This window comes from Euprymna scolopes, chromosome 1, assembly GCF_053919585.1.
Source record: "Euprymna scolopes isolate OS-2025 chromosome 1, ASM5391958v1, whole genome shotgun sequence".
Classification (NCBI taxonomy): domain Eukaryota; kingdom Metazoa; phylum Mollusca; class Cephalopoda; order Sepiida; family Sepiolidae; genus Euprymna; species Euprymna scolopes.
This window is the reverse complement of record NC_136482.1, coordinates 93169725-93186656: the sequence shown is the minus strand read 5'-3', so window position 1 is coordinate 93186656 and position 16932 is coordinate 93169725. Positions and strand designations below refer to the sequence as shown.

At 29.6% G+C, this 16932-nt stretch overlaps 1 protein-coding gene across 25 annotated transcripts in view; it reads right to left on the bottom strand.

Annotated features, from left to right (window-relative positions):
• LOC145246641 (uncharacterized) overlaps positions 1 to 16932 on the bottom strand; it is a 370950-nt gene that overhangs the window by 63972 nt on the left and 290046 nt on the right. For all 25 annotated transcript variants that reach the window (XM_080108757.1, XM_080108775.1, XM_080109282.1 and 22 more), the window contains 3 exons: positions 13317 to 13374; positions 9149 to 9232; positions 7232 to 7299 (listed from right to left, as the gene is read on the bottom strand). In XM_080108757.1, the coding sequence (XP_079964883.1) occupies positions 7232 to 7299; positions 9149 to 9232; positions 13317 to 13374 (210 nt within the window). The remainder of the gene's footprint in view (positions 1 to 7231; positions 7300 to 9148; positions 9233 to 13316; positions 13375 to 16932) is intronic.

The following is a 16932-nucleotide window of genomic DNA, read 5'->3' as shown; positions in this document are numbered from 1 at the left end:
TTGTTATGATGACTGAACTTTTGCATTAATGACCTGAAAGTTTCATTTCTCTGCTGCAGATATTGATAGTGTGAGACTAAGAAAGTAACTCCTATCATTGATATGAGTCAGGAGCAGAGATGTGTCATTTGAATTCCTCTATGCAGAAAAAATTGAACTGGTCAACATTCACCGGTGCCTGTTGAACGTTTATAAAACTAAAGTAGTTGATGTCAGCACATTTAGATGGGTTCATCAATTTCAAAGTGGCAACAGAGATGCGAATGACAAAGCATGCTTCGAATGCCCATACACAGCCACTACCTCATCGCTGGCAAAAATGCATCGAAAATGGTGATGACTTTTTAGAAAAATAAATTCTGGAGGACAAAAGCTTGTTTGGTTTAATAGTACCACTCCCTTCTTTGTAGCTCAATTTCTTTTTTTTTAGTTAAAATAAATAGACTTCATTATTTTAGGAATGACCTTTGTATATATTATACATGAAAATTGGATAAAGTTTCAAAAGATTATGTTGTTATTGATCTAAATAACAGTGAGCCGTTTAGATAGTAACAGAAATTAAGAAATAAACTTCTGTGCATTTATTCATCTAGATAATACATTTAGTTATAAACTTAACTGGCTTCTATACATTTAAATATATTTCATTTTTATCATCTGTTCTGAAAAAAACAGAAAACTAGTGATGTTGGAATCGGATAGAGAGCAGAATTCATTCATGAAAAAAATTTTTTTTAATAAAGAAGTAAAAGATTAAAAAAATTTTTTTTTTAATACATAGCACAAATCTATAATAAACACAGCAGCCAATGAAGTGTGACAATGAGCAGATATAAAAGCTTGCAAGATCTCAATTGATCACAATTATGGCAAATGATGATACTGGTCAACAATAGCAGCAATAACAACAACAATCACCACAAAAACTAAAATTAAAAAAAAAAAAGAGATGAATGATGGTAAATGGAAGGAGGAGGAGGAGGAGGAGGAGGAGAAGAAAGGCATTCGGAAAAAAAAAAATCATGTAAACAAATCAGATCATCACATACAGCTGCAATGGATAAGATTAAGAGTTACAATGGCTGCTTTCTACGGCAGAGAAAAAAGCCAAACTGCAAATATTCAAAACTTATGAGGATGATTATATGCAAATAGTCAGATGAGAAACAGACACACACACCAAACTTTATAATTAATTGAAGAGAGTTTGATGTAGGCACCGGATATTGGTTGCCTTTGTTTTGGATTTGAAACTGACAATACCAATGTTTTTCTGATCTTTTATATTACATATATAAATAAATATTATGCTTTTATTTGCAAATTTTCCTTATAATAGACTACTCTGTTGGGATTATCTCCCACTAGTTTATATACATATATATATACACCCACAAGGGACATTTCAAAAGTAATGCCTCCTATTTTTTTTATTCTTCCCAAATGGATCAGAGGGAATTGCAAATTGCATTGTTATGATGACTAAACTTATGCATTCATGATATGAAATTTATCTTTGTTGCAGATATTGACGGTATGAGACTAAGAAAGCACCTTATCATGAACATGTCAAAAGTAGAGACGTGTTACTGAATTCTTGGTAAAAGTGTATTAAGAACAATAATGACTATATAGAGAAATAAATTCTGGAGCACAAAAGGTCACTCATTTTAATGGTGTCACTCCAATCTTTGTAGCTCTTCAACTTTTCGAGTTAATAAAAAAAAAAATAAAATAAATAAAAGGCTTTACTTTTGAAACAATCCTCGTACCAACTTATTTGGAGGTGTGAATTGTATTTAGTTGTTATTCTTCATGACAATTTCACAAAGATAAAGTACATTTTTACTACAAAAACAAACAATGAACAACAATGGTTGATTAATGAAAACCAAAGCACATTCTCTGGTTTATTAAGATTTAACCAAAGAACTATTATAACAGTAAGCACTATATATATCAAGTTAAAGACAAAGTAATTTCTCTTTTTAAATATTTGTATAACACTTAATAAATACATTAAAATAATTGCAATTGGTTGATTTTTTTGTGTTAGCGTTATTGACACAACGCTTAATTCTTGGCCTTTTGCTAGGAACACAATTAGACCATTGCTGATGTAAATAAATTTGCCTAAGTGTATTTTGTGTTTGGTGTTAACCTTTACATCACTTTTTTTTTTTAATTAGGGTATTTATCAAATAAATTGGAAAAATTCACTTTTACGTTCACTATAGAAACTAAATCACATTTAATTGCTTATGCATAAAAGTAAATGTGAATAGTTTTATGAAAGAAAAATGTCCTTAGGTGTCACAATAGACATGTGGTCTTATTCCATAAAATTATTTGCATGTTCATATCCTCTTATCCTCTGACATAGACTATTTTATTTCCATGACCGGTGAAAGGCTGAAGTTTAAAATTAGCAAAAACTGACTTGTAATTGTCGTATAGTCCAAGAAAATTAGGATTTAACCTAAAACTGAACTAATTTTTTTTTTTTTTTTTTTTAGAACAGATGATTTATGTTGTATAGAATAAGATCAACATTTCCCAAGGTTTTACTTTGTGCTCTGTCAATGTGGTATACGTATTAGTCTTCAAAATAAATTTTTTAAAAATTAGAGACAAATCCGATCTTGAAAAAGTACAATTTGGAGATTTATGTTATTTCTTGCAACATAAATAAGCTATAAAATGAAAATAACTAATATTTAAATAAAAACATTTTTTCTTAGTTTAAATCATTAAAACTACCTTATTAAAAAATTTAAAATATGTTGTGGATGCCATGTTAAAAGTATGAAGATCGGATTTGTCTAATTTTAAAATGAGTTTAAAAATGATGTATGCCATATTGTATAAAGCACAACAGAGAAACTAGGGAAATGTTTCTTCTACACAACATAAGCATTTTACATTCACAACATTCTTCATTCAACTGAGAATTCATCCCTCCCATTAACCTTTATCCTTGAGTGTTCTTTTGGCCTTGATAAATGACTCCGTAAAAATCTTTTTAGCAATCAGATTATAGTAAACCTTTAGAAGATGATTAAGTACACTTAATACTAAAAATTTCTATTCTTAAACATTTTAGGCTTTTTAACATATTACAAGTATCGATCTAATACGCAAAGACAATTTCATGTCTGAATGCATGTTATCCCCCCTCCTCCTCCTCCTCCCCCTCCAGACCTTTTTCAAAGATTGGATTGCTCGAGATGCATTGCAAAAAAATTAATTTAAAAAGAAATAACTCATATTGTGTCGAAAGTTAATTTTTTTTATGAAAATATAATTTTTTGACCTTCAGACGTCCATAGAATTTTTTGACCTTCAAACGTCCATAGAATTGAAATATGCTGCAAATGTACTATAAGGGTTTTGAGAATAAACTCTTACAAGCAGATATATTCTGAAACAACATTAACCCCAGAGTCACAAATAATGAGCATTTTGGATGTCATATTTAAATGCAGCAGGAGGTGACGGTGGTCATGTGGTTAATGACAGAATGACTGACAACCTGGATGTTCCAAATTCAAATCCACTTCATTCTACAAATCACTTTAACTTAGGATGTTGGCAACCTTCACGTGGTGCTTCCTATAAGTACCCAATATCTTTCTAGAAAGAATTCCAACTAGAAAATATGGGGGGGGGGGACCTCTGCCAGCAATAGAATTTTGGAATTTATACAATATGATTATTTAAATGAAGCACATGATCGAATGTTGACTACTTTTCATGTTATTTAATATGAATAATGTTGCTTTTCTGAAAAGAAAAAAAAAAAAAAAAAAAAAACTAGTTTAGTTTGTATTAAATTTAGTTTGTATTTAATGCAAATACTCCTGAAACGCAATTACAAATTAGCTTTTGCTAATTTTAGCCTTTCACCATCTGGGGGGGAATAAAGTGGTCCATGCATATAACCAGTTTCTTCATCGTCATTCGTTTAAGGAAGCCTGGGTTAGTCTGTCAGAATACCAATGGATGCGGTGATGGACCATTATAACAGTTCATTCAAACCCCACAGATTCCATGGCATAAAAAAAAACATATTTCAACAATGATTAAACATCAAGGGAAAGATTATATGTATTATGGAAGTAACAGGGAATAAAAAAAAAAGAAAAAAAAAACTGTTTGCAACTTGAAATACTTTTTTTTTTTTTTTACAAACCTTATCTTTTGATGAGCATATTCTAGAAATTTATATATACTATTGTTAAAGTAGGCTGATGAGTAGCATATACTTGTTGAAATTGAGCACTATTTTTAACTGCTATTTTTATCTAATAATAATGATGATCACAATAAGATAAAAATAGGTGGGAAATATAGTGCTCAATGTTAAAATGGAGCAATAAAAAAATTGTAAAATATGGTGAATGTTTACAAAGCAACTCTAGTTTCACCCAAAAGGTTCCTCAGACTGTTGCCATCTATCTTTCACATACTGAGAAACATTTTGGAGTGAAACTAGAATAGCTTAGTGAATGCATCCCGCATTTTACAATATATGTGATATAAAAAAAAAATCTTATACATATACATATATATGTGTGTGCGCACACACACACACACAACAGAAAATTGCAACATCGATACCATCTGCTTCTAATCTAAATAAAGGGGACCTATAGTTAGTTTGCTCTGCTAGAATCATCAACCTTCATCTATATCCACCTCCCCAGAAAAATCCAGGTAGACAGTTATAAACAAGACACCAACTATAGATCGCCTTTGTTTGGATTTAAAACCAACGGTATCAATGTTATTCTGATCTTCCGAAACATAAATAAGTGTTAGACTATTATTTTTAAAATTTTCTTAAATAAGCATTTTGCTGGGGTTCTTTTCCACTTATATATACATAATGATAAAATACATATTTCATAAAATGAAATATTATGGAGACAAAATAGGATGAACCATTTAAACATAAAAAAATTTCTTTCTCCTGCTTAATTTGTTTAGACCACGTCTTTCCATATATTTCTGTAGGTTTAGAAAGATGACAATTTCCAAAATAATAATGTTTTTGCATTTTTTAAAAAGTTATAAATCTAAGAGTTGTGCTAAAAGCATTTCAGTTTTAGAAGAGGCTATTGTGCTAGTTCTGGAAATATAAGGACATTGGAGTTATTGGATTGATCAGTCTAGGAGATCATCTTTTAACTGTTTATGAAGTTATGAAAGCGAATGATAAATAAAGACAGTAAGATCTGATAATTTAGTTGACTTGATTTTTACCTCTCAAGTGTAAAAAAATGTTTTATATATATATCTTACTTTGCTAAATATTTAATGTTTGGACTACAGTTTTTATTTTTACTCTAAACTTTTATTCCTATTATTTTCACTGTACTTTATGTAGTTCCATATTTTTCTAGATGCCTCTCCATATATATTTTCCCTATTCTCTTATATGTCTCCTTATATCTTATCCATTTTCTATCTTAACTTCCGTCTTTGATTTAATTGTAAATGGAAAAACTTAAAATTAACTTTTGAAGATATTTTCTTTTATGTAATTAAATTAAATTTCTAATGATTATCATTAAAAAAATATTTATTATGAGCTCTCTAATCAGCACTGCCGCAGTGAAGTTATTTTAATTTTTTTGCAAGTTTTGAAACTTAAAAATAGACAACTACTACATCCAATATAAAATGAATTATCTACCTTGCTGAATTTTATTTTCAGGTTCTTTAGGCACCTTCAAATCTTTGCACAAAGTCAGTGATGTCATCCCTCTGTGCATACATTCAATATCAATGCACTAAATATGAATAATGAAAGTAATGGCTCTTGCAATTATTCTGTTTTGTTAGATTTTGATATTTACCCAAATATATATTGAAAATACAAATTTATTATTTTAAAGTATTTATTTGTCCACTAGGCTAATATTTTTCTTATACAATAAATATGTGAATTCAAATGTCTAATGTATTAATAAGTTATTCATTATGGCTAACATAAGTTGTACGTTATGAGTTTCCATATTTTAGTGGTTTAGTCTCGCATTTTCATTATTTTCCTATACTGGAACAATTTTTTTGAAGTTAGTATTAGTTTATAGCTTATAAATAAATAAAGTTATGATAATATTTAAGTTAAATTGTGGGGAGCAGGGTTAATTCTGTTATACGTTTTGGAGGTAACTTAAGTGCTTATTCAAAAATGTTTCATATTCATAGTAGTCTGGTCAAGACTAAGTCACTTTAAATACAATATAATTAAGCTATATTGCCAATGCCAATATGATAATAAATGAAAAATGGCTAGTCAGAAGCAAAATTTGATTCATCAGCTTAAATGGTTCTAACTTTCAGAATTTGGCACAATAATCTTATAAGTTATCAAAAGATTTTTAAAACTATCTTAAAAGTCAATATTAAATAATAGAAAATACTTAAAAAAAACAACAAAAAACTAATTACATTTGTTTTAAAGGGCCTGACAAAATAACTAGTGAAAAAACACTTATTGTCATTAATTATCATCTTTTCTCTCCTTCATAACAGTTAAAAACAAAATTTATTGCCTATTGTTAAGCACCTACAAAATAATTGAATATAAACGATTATTAAACTAATGTCATTTATTTATTTATTCCTTCATAGCAGTTAAAAAAAAACCCAAATAAACTTAAACACCCTATTCATTCTTTTGCATTTTCTTAATATTTACATAATTATAAATCCATGAGTTGTGCTAAAAGCATTTCATTCATGCTATTGAAGAGTTGCAAAGAGTCCAGCCAAAGGCTTGCCTTGCATGCACAGTGCTTTGTCATGGACAAGACAGGAACCAAACAGAACTTCCCTGTTCATTGTCAGACACACCACTTGGTTAAATGGTGATTAAAATAGTAAGTACATACACTTGTCAACAGCAAAGAACAATGGGATGATGATGATGATGGTGGTGGTAGTGGCATCAAGAGGATGACAACAACAATCATAATCAAGCATATATAAAAAACACAGTTACACAAATATGTGTGCATGTTCATATGTTATTCAACATTTAGGTATAAAAAGGTTTTTGCAATTGTAAATGGAGGAGGAGGCAAGTGATAATGATAACAGTTCAAATGGAGCAGCAAGGAATGATGGAGAGGAAGTGATTCATGGCATGATTAGAAGAGAACAAAAATGAGACTGTTAACTTATGGAATTCCACTGAAGTACCGAAAAGTTTACTTACAAGTTTTACTTTGTCATCAGCTAACTGTTCAGCACGTTCTTTGCTGCTCTCTAACTGTCTAGCAATGTCTGAAAGAGAAACGGTTTTACAATCATTTTCCATAAAAGAGTAAAAAGTACAGGTGAGGTCCCCCAAGATGATACAGCAGTACCAAGCATCATATATAAGAAAAAAAACGAGTTATGTATACCATTATATTTTTTTACGGCCTAATCAAGTTGACACACCGGTTCCTGTCAGATCAACAAAGTTAAGCAACAATGAGCCTGGCCAGTACCAGATGGGTGACCATTTGGGACTTCTAGGTGCTGTATGTGCTCTCCGCTTATCTCGGCATTGTTTCCAGTCGTCCTGGACTTCTCCTTGTCACTGGACTCAAGCAATGCCAATTCAGGAGAGGTGTGGTTGGAGATTGTGCAACCCTTGCCACACAATTACATGCGCAGCTGCCTCTACAGAGGGTATCCTTTGTCTTTCGAGACTGAACAGAGGCATCGATACTTTTTTTTAACTCCGCTACATGGAGCAGGAGTCAAAATGCATTTGACAGTACTATCAAAATCAAATGTTTATGAAGGTGGCTTTCATCTTTACGTCCCATTGCTTGGAGCTAGCCTAATGTGAAGGCTCTGTTCACGTTTGTACCCCCTTATCTCCATGATGTTCTAGATGAACAAAAAGCTCTTTGTCAAGACATGGAAGAAAACTTAGTCACAGGCAATTGCGGCTGTCAGTGAAAAATCTGATGATGATCCGGATGATCGCAACACATTCATAAATTATGTTGACATCAATATTAGCGCAGAATGACAAAGAATCAATGTAAGTGTAATAAAATTTTATAGTTTTTTTTTTTTTTACTGTATTACTTATGTTTACAGGCAGTAATAAAAGATTTCATTGTCGCTGTTCTCACAATAATCATTACATCACAATTATCATCATTGTTGAAATGAACCTGACATGATGTGATAGCTTAGATGTGGTACTTCATTTTATAACAAATCCCCATGTGAATATTTATTCATTCCTGACGTACACGGGTTACAAAGTTGGAAAAGTTCAAACCCGTTTCATGACATTTTTTTTAAAAGTGACACACACAGTACCTACCTTTTTTTTGGGGGGGGGGGGGCTCAAATGAACCCCTAAGCATATTCTTTAAAATATATCTTATTGCACTTTTTTATTTTTATAGAGTACTGTTATGAATTGTTTTATGGCTTTACAGATAACAATGTTACGTGTAAGATAGATTTTTATGCCATGAATTTGTTGGAAAGTAAATGTCTTCAAATACTTGAGACAAAAAATATTTTCAGGATAGAGAACTAAAAGAGATAGGGAGGTAGAGAGAGCAGATATAATTATCAAAGGATACATGTTTTGTCATTTATAACTCATCAGCACAACCGTGAATAACAAAATTAAAAAAATATATATGTTGCTCCCCATATAGGGCCATCACATTGAAGGAAAATTATTCTCAACTAGCATTAAGATAAAATGCTTTTCTGTATGATTTAATTTGTTCAAAATTATTAACAAATCACATAAATGATTATATATATAAGAAATTTGAAAATCAAATGCATTATTTTTTGTTTTAATGAATAAAATCGTTTATTTTAAAAGCTGAAACATTTGACAAATAAAATGTAATTTTCAAAGTAAGACTTTCAATTTTTTTTTTTCTTCATTTTACTAGTATTAACCCTAGGAGAGGTGGCAAAATATACATCTGATCATAATAGTGAAAGATTTAAAAGTGAAGTCCAGTATATATATATATATATATATATATTACAACTAAGTTTTCTCAGATTCAATATCAGGTTGTAGAAAGTATATATACTCGAGTCTGCAATACTGAAAATGAGAGGAAAACTTGCTGTGGAAATGTTTGTTGATATTTACCAGAAACTGATCCACGGAGTATCTTCACTTCAGAATTGATAGTTTCATTAGCAGAGGAAGTTTTATCCAATCTTGTAGTAAGTTCTACAAAAATGTTAAAAGACAGAAAAATATTTTAAAACAAATAAATATAAATATATATATTATATAACCCAAAAATCATGTCATATGATGTGTCAATTTAAAAAGTAAAATTTGAAAAAGAAAAACTTTTTACAAGTATTGAATAAAAATAGTGTATATTTTCAACTTCTCCAACTGAATTCTAAATTAGTACATCTTTTGCAAATTATGGACATTATTTTTGAAAATTACAATTGATAATGAAATAAAAAAAATACAAAAACAAAATAAGGCTGTATAAGATTAATGAAAAATGCTCATTAAAAAGTTGAATTCTATTCTTTTTTTAAGTAATGAGTGTCACCTGTCAATTCTATAAGCTATTAATAGTTAATAACATGAACAGATTGTTAATGATGAATATAATAAAAGGATTGGAATAAACATTTAATGACAGGAGGCATTTTATGACAAATATTTATTGACATTATATTTGAATAGAACCATGTTGTAGACCTCAGGGAAACAATGGTAATATGTTCCACAGATGAGAAGTTCCAAAAAATAATCTTTAATTCTGCTTGATGTAGAGTATGTGTGAGAAGAAAGGAAAGTTCTTCGCATTTGACAAGTTCTTGCTCTAAGTTTTATTAGGAGGAACAAGAGGTTTTATACATTTCGTAAAATTTACATTTAAAAAATATCTTTCCTTTTATTCTGTACAAGCCTGGGTGACCCCCCCCCTCCCCGTACAACCAAGGAGGAAAAGAACAAAAAAAAAAAGTGACGTTTTTGCTGTTGCGCTCATCGCCAAACTGGAAGTGGCAAAGGTTTAAATTAAGGCTAGACAATCGAAAAGAGGGGATGACTTTCGAAAATATCAGTGAAAAAAGCGACCCCTCCCCCCTCTATGCAGAAAAGTGCCCAGTTGAGAATGAAGAAATTAATGTTTTTGGCCAATTTTCCGATATTTGTTGTGTGAAGGGCTGAGCTTCAAAATGACATCAATCTTGTGAAAATCCGCCACCTTTGTCGAAAGTTTTAGGCGAACATGCAAACATACATACATACATTCAAACAGACAGGTGAGATTTATATTATAGATGTCACAAATATGATTTTTATTAGTAGTAGTATTATTGGTCTTATTAACAGTAGTAAAACCAATATCAATAATATGGCAGTCTAACACAAACTAAGATGAAACTGTAATAATCTTGATGTAGTTATTCAAAGTATGGAAATTTCTACAAAGAATTAAGGTCTGTTCTCAAGCAAAATTATTATTTTTTTTTTAATTATTTTATAGCAATTTATTGGATTTTAAATGGTTTTCTTAAAAATGTTATTAACCATACATTAAATCGATAATAATGACTTTGAATCATAAAGAGGGGAAAAACACCACATATGGGTCACCCCTCCCTTCCTCCATGTACAAGTAACTTGAATACTGAATCGATCAGAATCGAGTTACAAAAGGCTTTGTGCTAATCTAAAACAAACTAGGATAAAAAAATGAAGTGAACTTGGTGTTGTTATCCAAAGTATGAATATTTCTAAAAAGAATTAAAGGTCTGTTTTTGTGCAAAATCGTAAACTTTAATGGAGGGGGAATTTTAAATAAAAAAAAGAGCTAATGAGAACTTATAGTAAGTACATATACCTAGCGTTTCTTTTTTTGTGCACCGTTTCTTAATGCCTGTCCATGTTTTTTATAAACATGTGATAGTGCATCTTGCCTCAGATCCAGATGGGAGGTAAACACTATCCTTGTGACAGAACCACAAGTAAAGCAATTCTAAGCTTAGTGTTGTCATAAACAACACAACATGAAATATGCATCAAATAAATACACAACATGGACCCAGAAGATCTGAAGGTCATGATTAACAGGTGCTCCTAAGACTAATGGGAGACTAAGAAAGTCAAGATAGCATCAATAATTGTAGGAGCACTAAGAACAATCCGAAAAAAAAACTTTGAAGAGCTATGGCTGAGAAGCTACAATGAATAAAATAATGAAAACGGCTGAAATATTAACAAAAACCTTTGAATACAGACACCTACAAATATTTGGGAGTTCTGGAAACAGACAGTATCTAAGCAAAAAAAAAAAGTCTAAAGACTTGAAATTTCAGATATAGGTTCCTTGGACATGGATCTAACTTAACAACTTGATTTGAGCCCAAAACAAATGTTAATGGGTCATAATAGGGGTCAAATTTAAAAAAAATTTGACCTCTGCAGTCTCTACCAAATTACTCAGACAATTTCTGGTCTAAACATTTGAAATTTTACATAAAGGGTATTCAGAGATAGGGCAAACTTTTTAATTGGTTTGGGTCGAAAATTTGAGCTACCAATATATAAATGTATGTATGTTTGTATGTCTGCCTAAAACTTTTGACAGAAGTGACGGATTTTCACAAGATAAGTATAGTTTTGAAGCTTGACTCTTCAGACGACAAATACTGAAAAATTGGCTAAAAACATTAATTTCTTCACCCTCAACTGGGCACTTTTCTACAGGTAGGAGTCGCTTTTTTCGCCGATATTTCCGATTGTCTAGCCTTAATTTAAACCTATGTCACTTTTGGTTTGACAGGGTTTTTTTCCCGTACTTTTCCTCCTTCACAGTATGGGTTAGAGTCTGCCTTCCTACTACCACTTTTTTTTGTTTTGCTGAACATACACCTCCAAACACCTGGGCAACGCCGGGCTGAAATGCTAGTTGGTAATAAATAAAAATGGTAGTAATAAAATAATAATAGTGACGATAATAAAATAGTGATAATAGTAATTCCATAAATACAAGAGAAGCACTCAAATTATAATTCAATTGGTATTGTGGCACAATAGAACATATATGTATAAATAAATAAACAAATAAAAGAATGCTTATACCAAAAGCAATGAAATATAATACGAGAGTAGTTCTAAAAGTAAAGCCGCCTATTTTTTGTTTTTAATTCAAAATGTGGAAGAGTTACAAAGACGGGAGTGGTACCATTAAAATAAGCGACCTTTTGTGCTCTAGAATTTATTTTTCTACAATCACCAACATTCTCAATGCACTTTTGCCAGCAATGAATGATGATTGTGCATGAGCATCCGGAACACACTTGTCATATGAGTCGTTCCAAAAGTAAAGCCTCCTATTTTTTCAGGTCATTAATGCATAAGTTCAGTCATCATAACAATGCAATTTGCAACCTTCTGATCCATTTGGACAGAATAAAAAATAGGAGGCATTACTTTTGGAATGCTTTCTGTATGAGGGAAGGAAAGGGTTACATGGAGGGAGGCATCTACGCTAGAAAATGGTAAGATAGAGCTTATAGGTTAATAAATTAGATTATGGTTTATGGTCATTAATTTATATAAGATTATTATAAGATTCAAGAGGTTATATGTAGGTTGCTAACAATGCATGACTTATTATACCTACAATTTATCGAAGTTTCACGTTTTTAAGCTCCTTCCCTCCCACTAAATTTAATTATCTCAAACTTTTTCTTTAGGCAGAGGTAACATGGTGTGTTTAGTGATGATCCGTCGATGTTAGCTTTCTAATGATGTTTTATTTGACTATTGATGTTTATTGTTTGTGGTTAGGTCCCAGAGGTGATAGGAAAGTGAAGTTTTATTTTTATCATACCAAATTATTAAAATAGTATTTATGATCGGTAAATGCTTCTTAAAAAAAATCATTTTCAGTGATACTTATATAGACTTTGTTTGGGGTTGAATTTTCTCTTGTAATAGTAGCTTGTTGTAACAGACGATTTATTTTATGAATAGAATTACAGGTCTTTATCTCCTTAGCTTTGTTGTTTAAATTGGGATTAATATTACCATTTAATATTTTGTGTTTTGCATTTATTTATTTTTTAATTACTACTACTACTACATAATAATAATAATACAAAAACAATTTTAATTATTGCTTTTATATATAAAATTTATTTTCTTAAGTGCACTCAGAAGGTCTATTAGATTTCAACCATTTTATGGTGGCCAAAAAAGCAAAGTAAAATTTATGAAACAGATTGTAACTCAAAGAGAAAATCAAGTCGACCATATTGAAAGAAATGTTACTCACCCTCTATTGTCTCCTGCATCTTTTGTTTCTTTGATTCACTGATTTTTAATTCTTCAAGCTGTGAAAAAAAAAAAAAAAAAAATTAAAAACTGATACTGAAGTAAATCAAAATTTATAATGAAAAAAAAAAAAAAAAAACTTTTTTAAATTTACCATTTATTTGTTGAATGAGAATTTAAAATTAAAATAAAATAACATTTATTAAATTCTTTATGAAAATATTACACTTATTTAGAAATAACAGGAAAAAGTTTTGAATGAAAATAAATGCTTGGAGATAATCATTATCTAGCAATAGTTATGGTTGATTCTGTTAATTGTTTATTAATTTATTTGTAAACAATTTATTAATTGTTCAGTTATAATTAAAAGTAAACATTTCAGAGTAGCTTTCATCTTAAAAGAGTTGCCAATAATCAATTATCAAATATTTATATTGAAGACCATTGAGACCAGTAATATTTAAGTGACTAGTTGGAATTACACATTATAGAAAAAATAGGCACAAGTAACATACGTTTCATCACAAGCTGCCCATCAGTCAACAAATTAAATATCCTAAGCTAAATAATAATTATGATTCTTTTTTTTTTCAAAATTAGTAGCAAGTAAAATACATGAATTTACTGAAACCCACTTCATATAGAAATCTTTAATATCAGATATGTAAAAGGAATCAAAGACCGAGTACTTATTCATGGATTAGATGTTAAGTTTGAGTTTTGGCCACTCTAGACCTACATCAGATTAATTAAATGTTAAGAATCTGAATGAATGTTTCTAAAAACCGAATGTCTATCATACGTAGCCCTTTAATAGTATCCAATACTGAATTGTGAACTTCTCCATAATCTTGAGGATTGTAATTCAAATTTAACACAAACCAGCAACCAATAATGCCACCATATACAAGTGTTTAGTGCTTAAGGCATTAACTAATATGGCAATGGATCTTCAATCAAAATTGTTGAAATGTTTCAAATTGTTCACCATTTTCCAAATTGAAAAAAAAAAAAAACCTAACCAAAAGGTAGTTGAATTGAGCAACTACATTATGTATTGAAAACAACCATCAATTATATATATATATATATATATATATATATATATATATATATATATATATATATATATATATATACACACACACACACACACACACACACACACACACATTATATAAAGCACCTGAAGGATTAATATTGCAGATTACAACATAAAAACTAAATTCATTTTTGTGCACATAAAAAGATAAAATACTTTGATGTGCAAAATAAGATATGATAGGCATCCATATATCAACATTCTTTTGTTTCATGACATTTAAAAAAGAAATGACCTTATCTCGCTTTATTTCTCCTGTTAAGATATAGATTTTCACAAGATGCTAAATTATAATTATTATGCTTTTAATATCGGCATTAAACAATTTATGCTTCTACCACACAATTTATGATACAAGTCCAACTAGGAAACTATTCTTTGCAAATGAATCAATGTTAATTTTTCTATTCATTTATTAAAAAATAAAGTTTTCAACATTTTTAAATGAATTATTTATTTTATAAGGAATAACTTTTCAAATTTAATAGTAATTTTTTAAAGTTAAAAGTTTGTTGGGATTTAAATTTTGGTCACATTAATGCAGTAAACTTTGTTTTATAAACATTGTTACTATAATAAGAGATCTGTTTTACAGCATCAATTTGAGGGATAAAAACAAAATAAGGAAGCTTTCAGAACACTATTATGAAACTGTTAAAAGGTCAGTAGTACAGGCTCTGCATGCTTCTATATAAAGTTTGGCATTCAGACAACTGATCTGGACAACTTTCAACAGTGTTTTTGTTACCATTTAAATAACCCTATTTCCTTTGAAATTTTATTAATCTATTTTAAGCCCCATAATTTTCTTTTCAATGTCATAAGCATTGAGCTACTTAAGCGACCACCAACTGTGGAACACGAAATTACTATTGTTGAAGTACAACATTTCAATCAAAATTTGATTGATAAAGAAAACAAAGATTAATTTGAATAGATGAAATGACAACCAGTATTAGTTCAATAAATATAATAAGCTTCTTATTTTCTTCTTGGGGATAAATAATCCTCTGGAATTCCGAGTCTGGTTAGCCATGCATCAAGTCTTTCTTAGATACAATAATAGTTTAATGTTAATAAGAAAAAAACTTTAAAGCAACAAAACCAGCTAAGATAATCAATTTCCAAAAGTTTCAACATTCATTTAGTTATAAAAGCAAGACAATCATGAATTTTTTTTTATTTACATGGTAGCCACCACTTATCAAGGCCCGGAAGCCACTCGGGGATAAGGGTTATTGTGTGTACAGTAATCAATGGGATAGTATCATAGTAATCATTAGTATTGGAGATTCGATTATTCAAATAACATTTTTCTCCTTTATCTCTCCATATTATTATTATCATCATCATCATAACAACAACAACAAACCAGTAGTGAGAACAGTGGTAGAGGCATAAATTGTAAAATAGATTTAAATTAATGACATTGAGAGGCATTCATAAATAGATAGCACTCTCTCTAGCAAAACAAGTGGCAAAAAGAAGCCAGTAGAAGGAATAAAGAAAACCAAAGGATCAATAAGCAATAAAGACCGAACATACATCACTATCTCTGCAGAAATAATATTATTAAATTGGGCTAATGTTCGGAAGAATAGGAGAAACATATATCATATTAGGATTATCCATAGCTAAAAAGTTTTATTTTAATTAATAAATGTTGTAAGTAACAGTGCTTAAACTATAAAGTATGTTACAAAAAAAAAAAAAAAAAAATTCATTAAAAGTAAAAAAAGTAAACATTTCTCATAAATAAATATGAAATAAAAAATTAAAATAAAACCTTGTAAAAATTTAATTCCACTTTTTTTTTTTTTAAATAGTCTTAGACATATATGAAAAGAGTATGAACTTTTTTTTTTTAAATACAAGCTAAAATTATATACGTACCAATTCATTAAAACATCTTAAAAACAATTTATCAATAACAAAAGTATTTGTAAAAACAACAAAATATAAATTAACAAATAAATTCAATTGATTGTAAGCAGAGATGTTATTTAGAGATTTCAAGCTATTATCCTCATTTATTATGTTCACAATGTTATGATCGGTCTATTTTCTGGCTTTCTTCAAATGACTTCTGTTGTAGTTGATAACCTTATGCAATTTCAAACTATCCTTTATTCAATGGACAAGTGTAAACTGTTTATATCCCATGTTCAATTTCTTCTTATGATTTGTTCCCTACTAATGAGTAATTGCTTATCAAGGATAAAGGTTAAGTAGATGAATGGATTGTCAGTTAAATAATTAAAAATATTATGAGAAAATTGAAAACAATGAATGAACTGAACAAAATTTGATTACTTATGAGGATGGATTATGACAAATATATGTCAGCTTATTGGCCTTTAAAGGCAAATCGAGAGATTGAACCTCAGGTTATGGACTAATGCCAAAATGTACCAAAAAGAAGAAATAAAAGGCCAGAAAATACAATAAAACATTGTAAATATAAAAACCCTCAATATAGATAATAGTATAAAATCAGTAAATGAATACAATT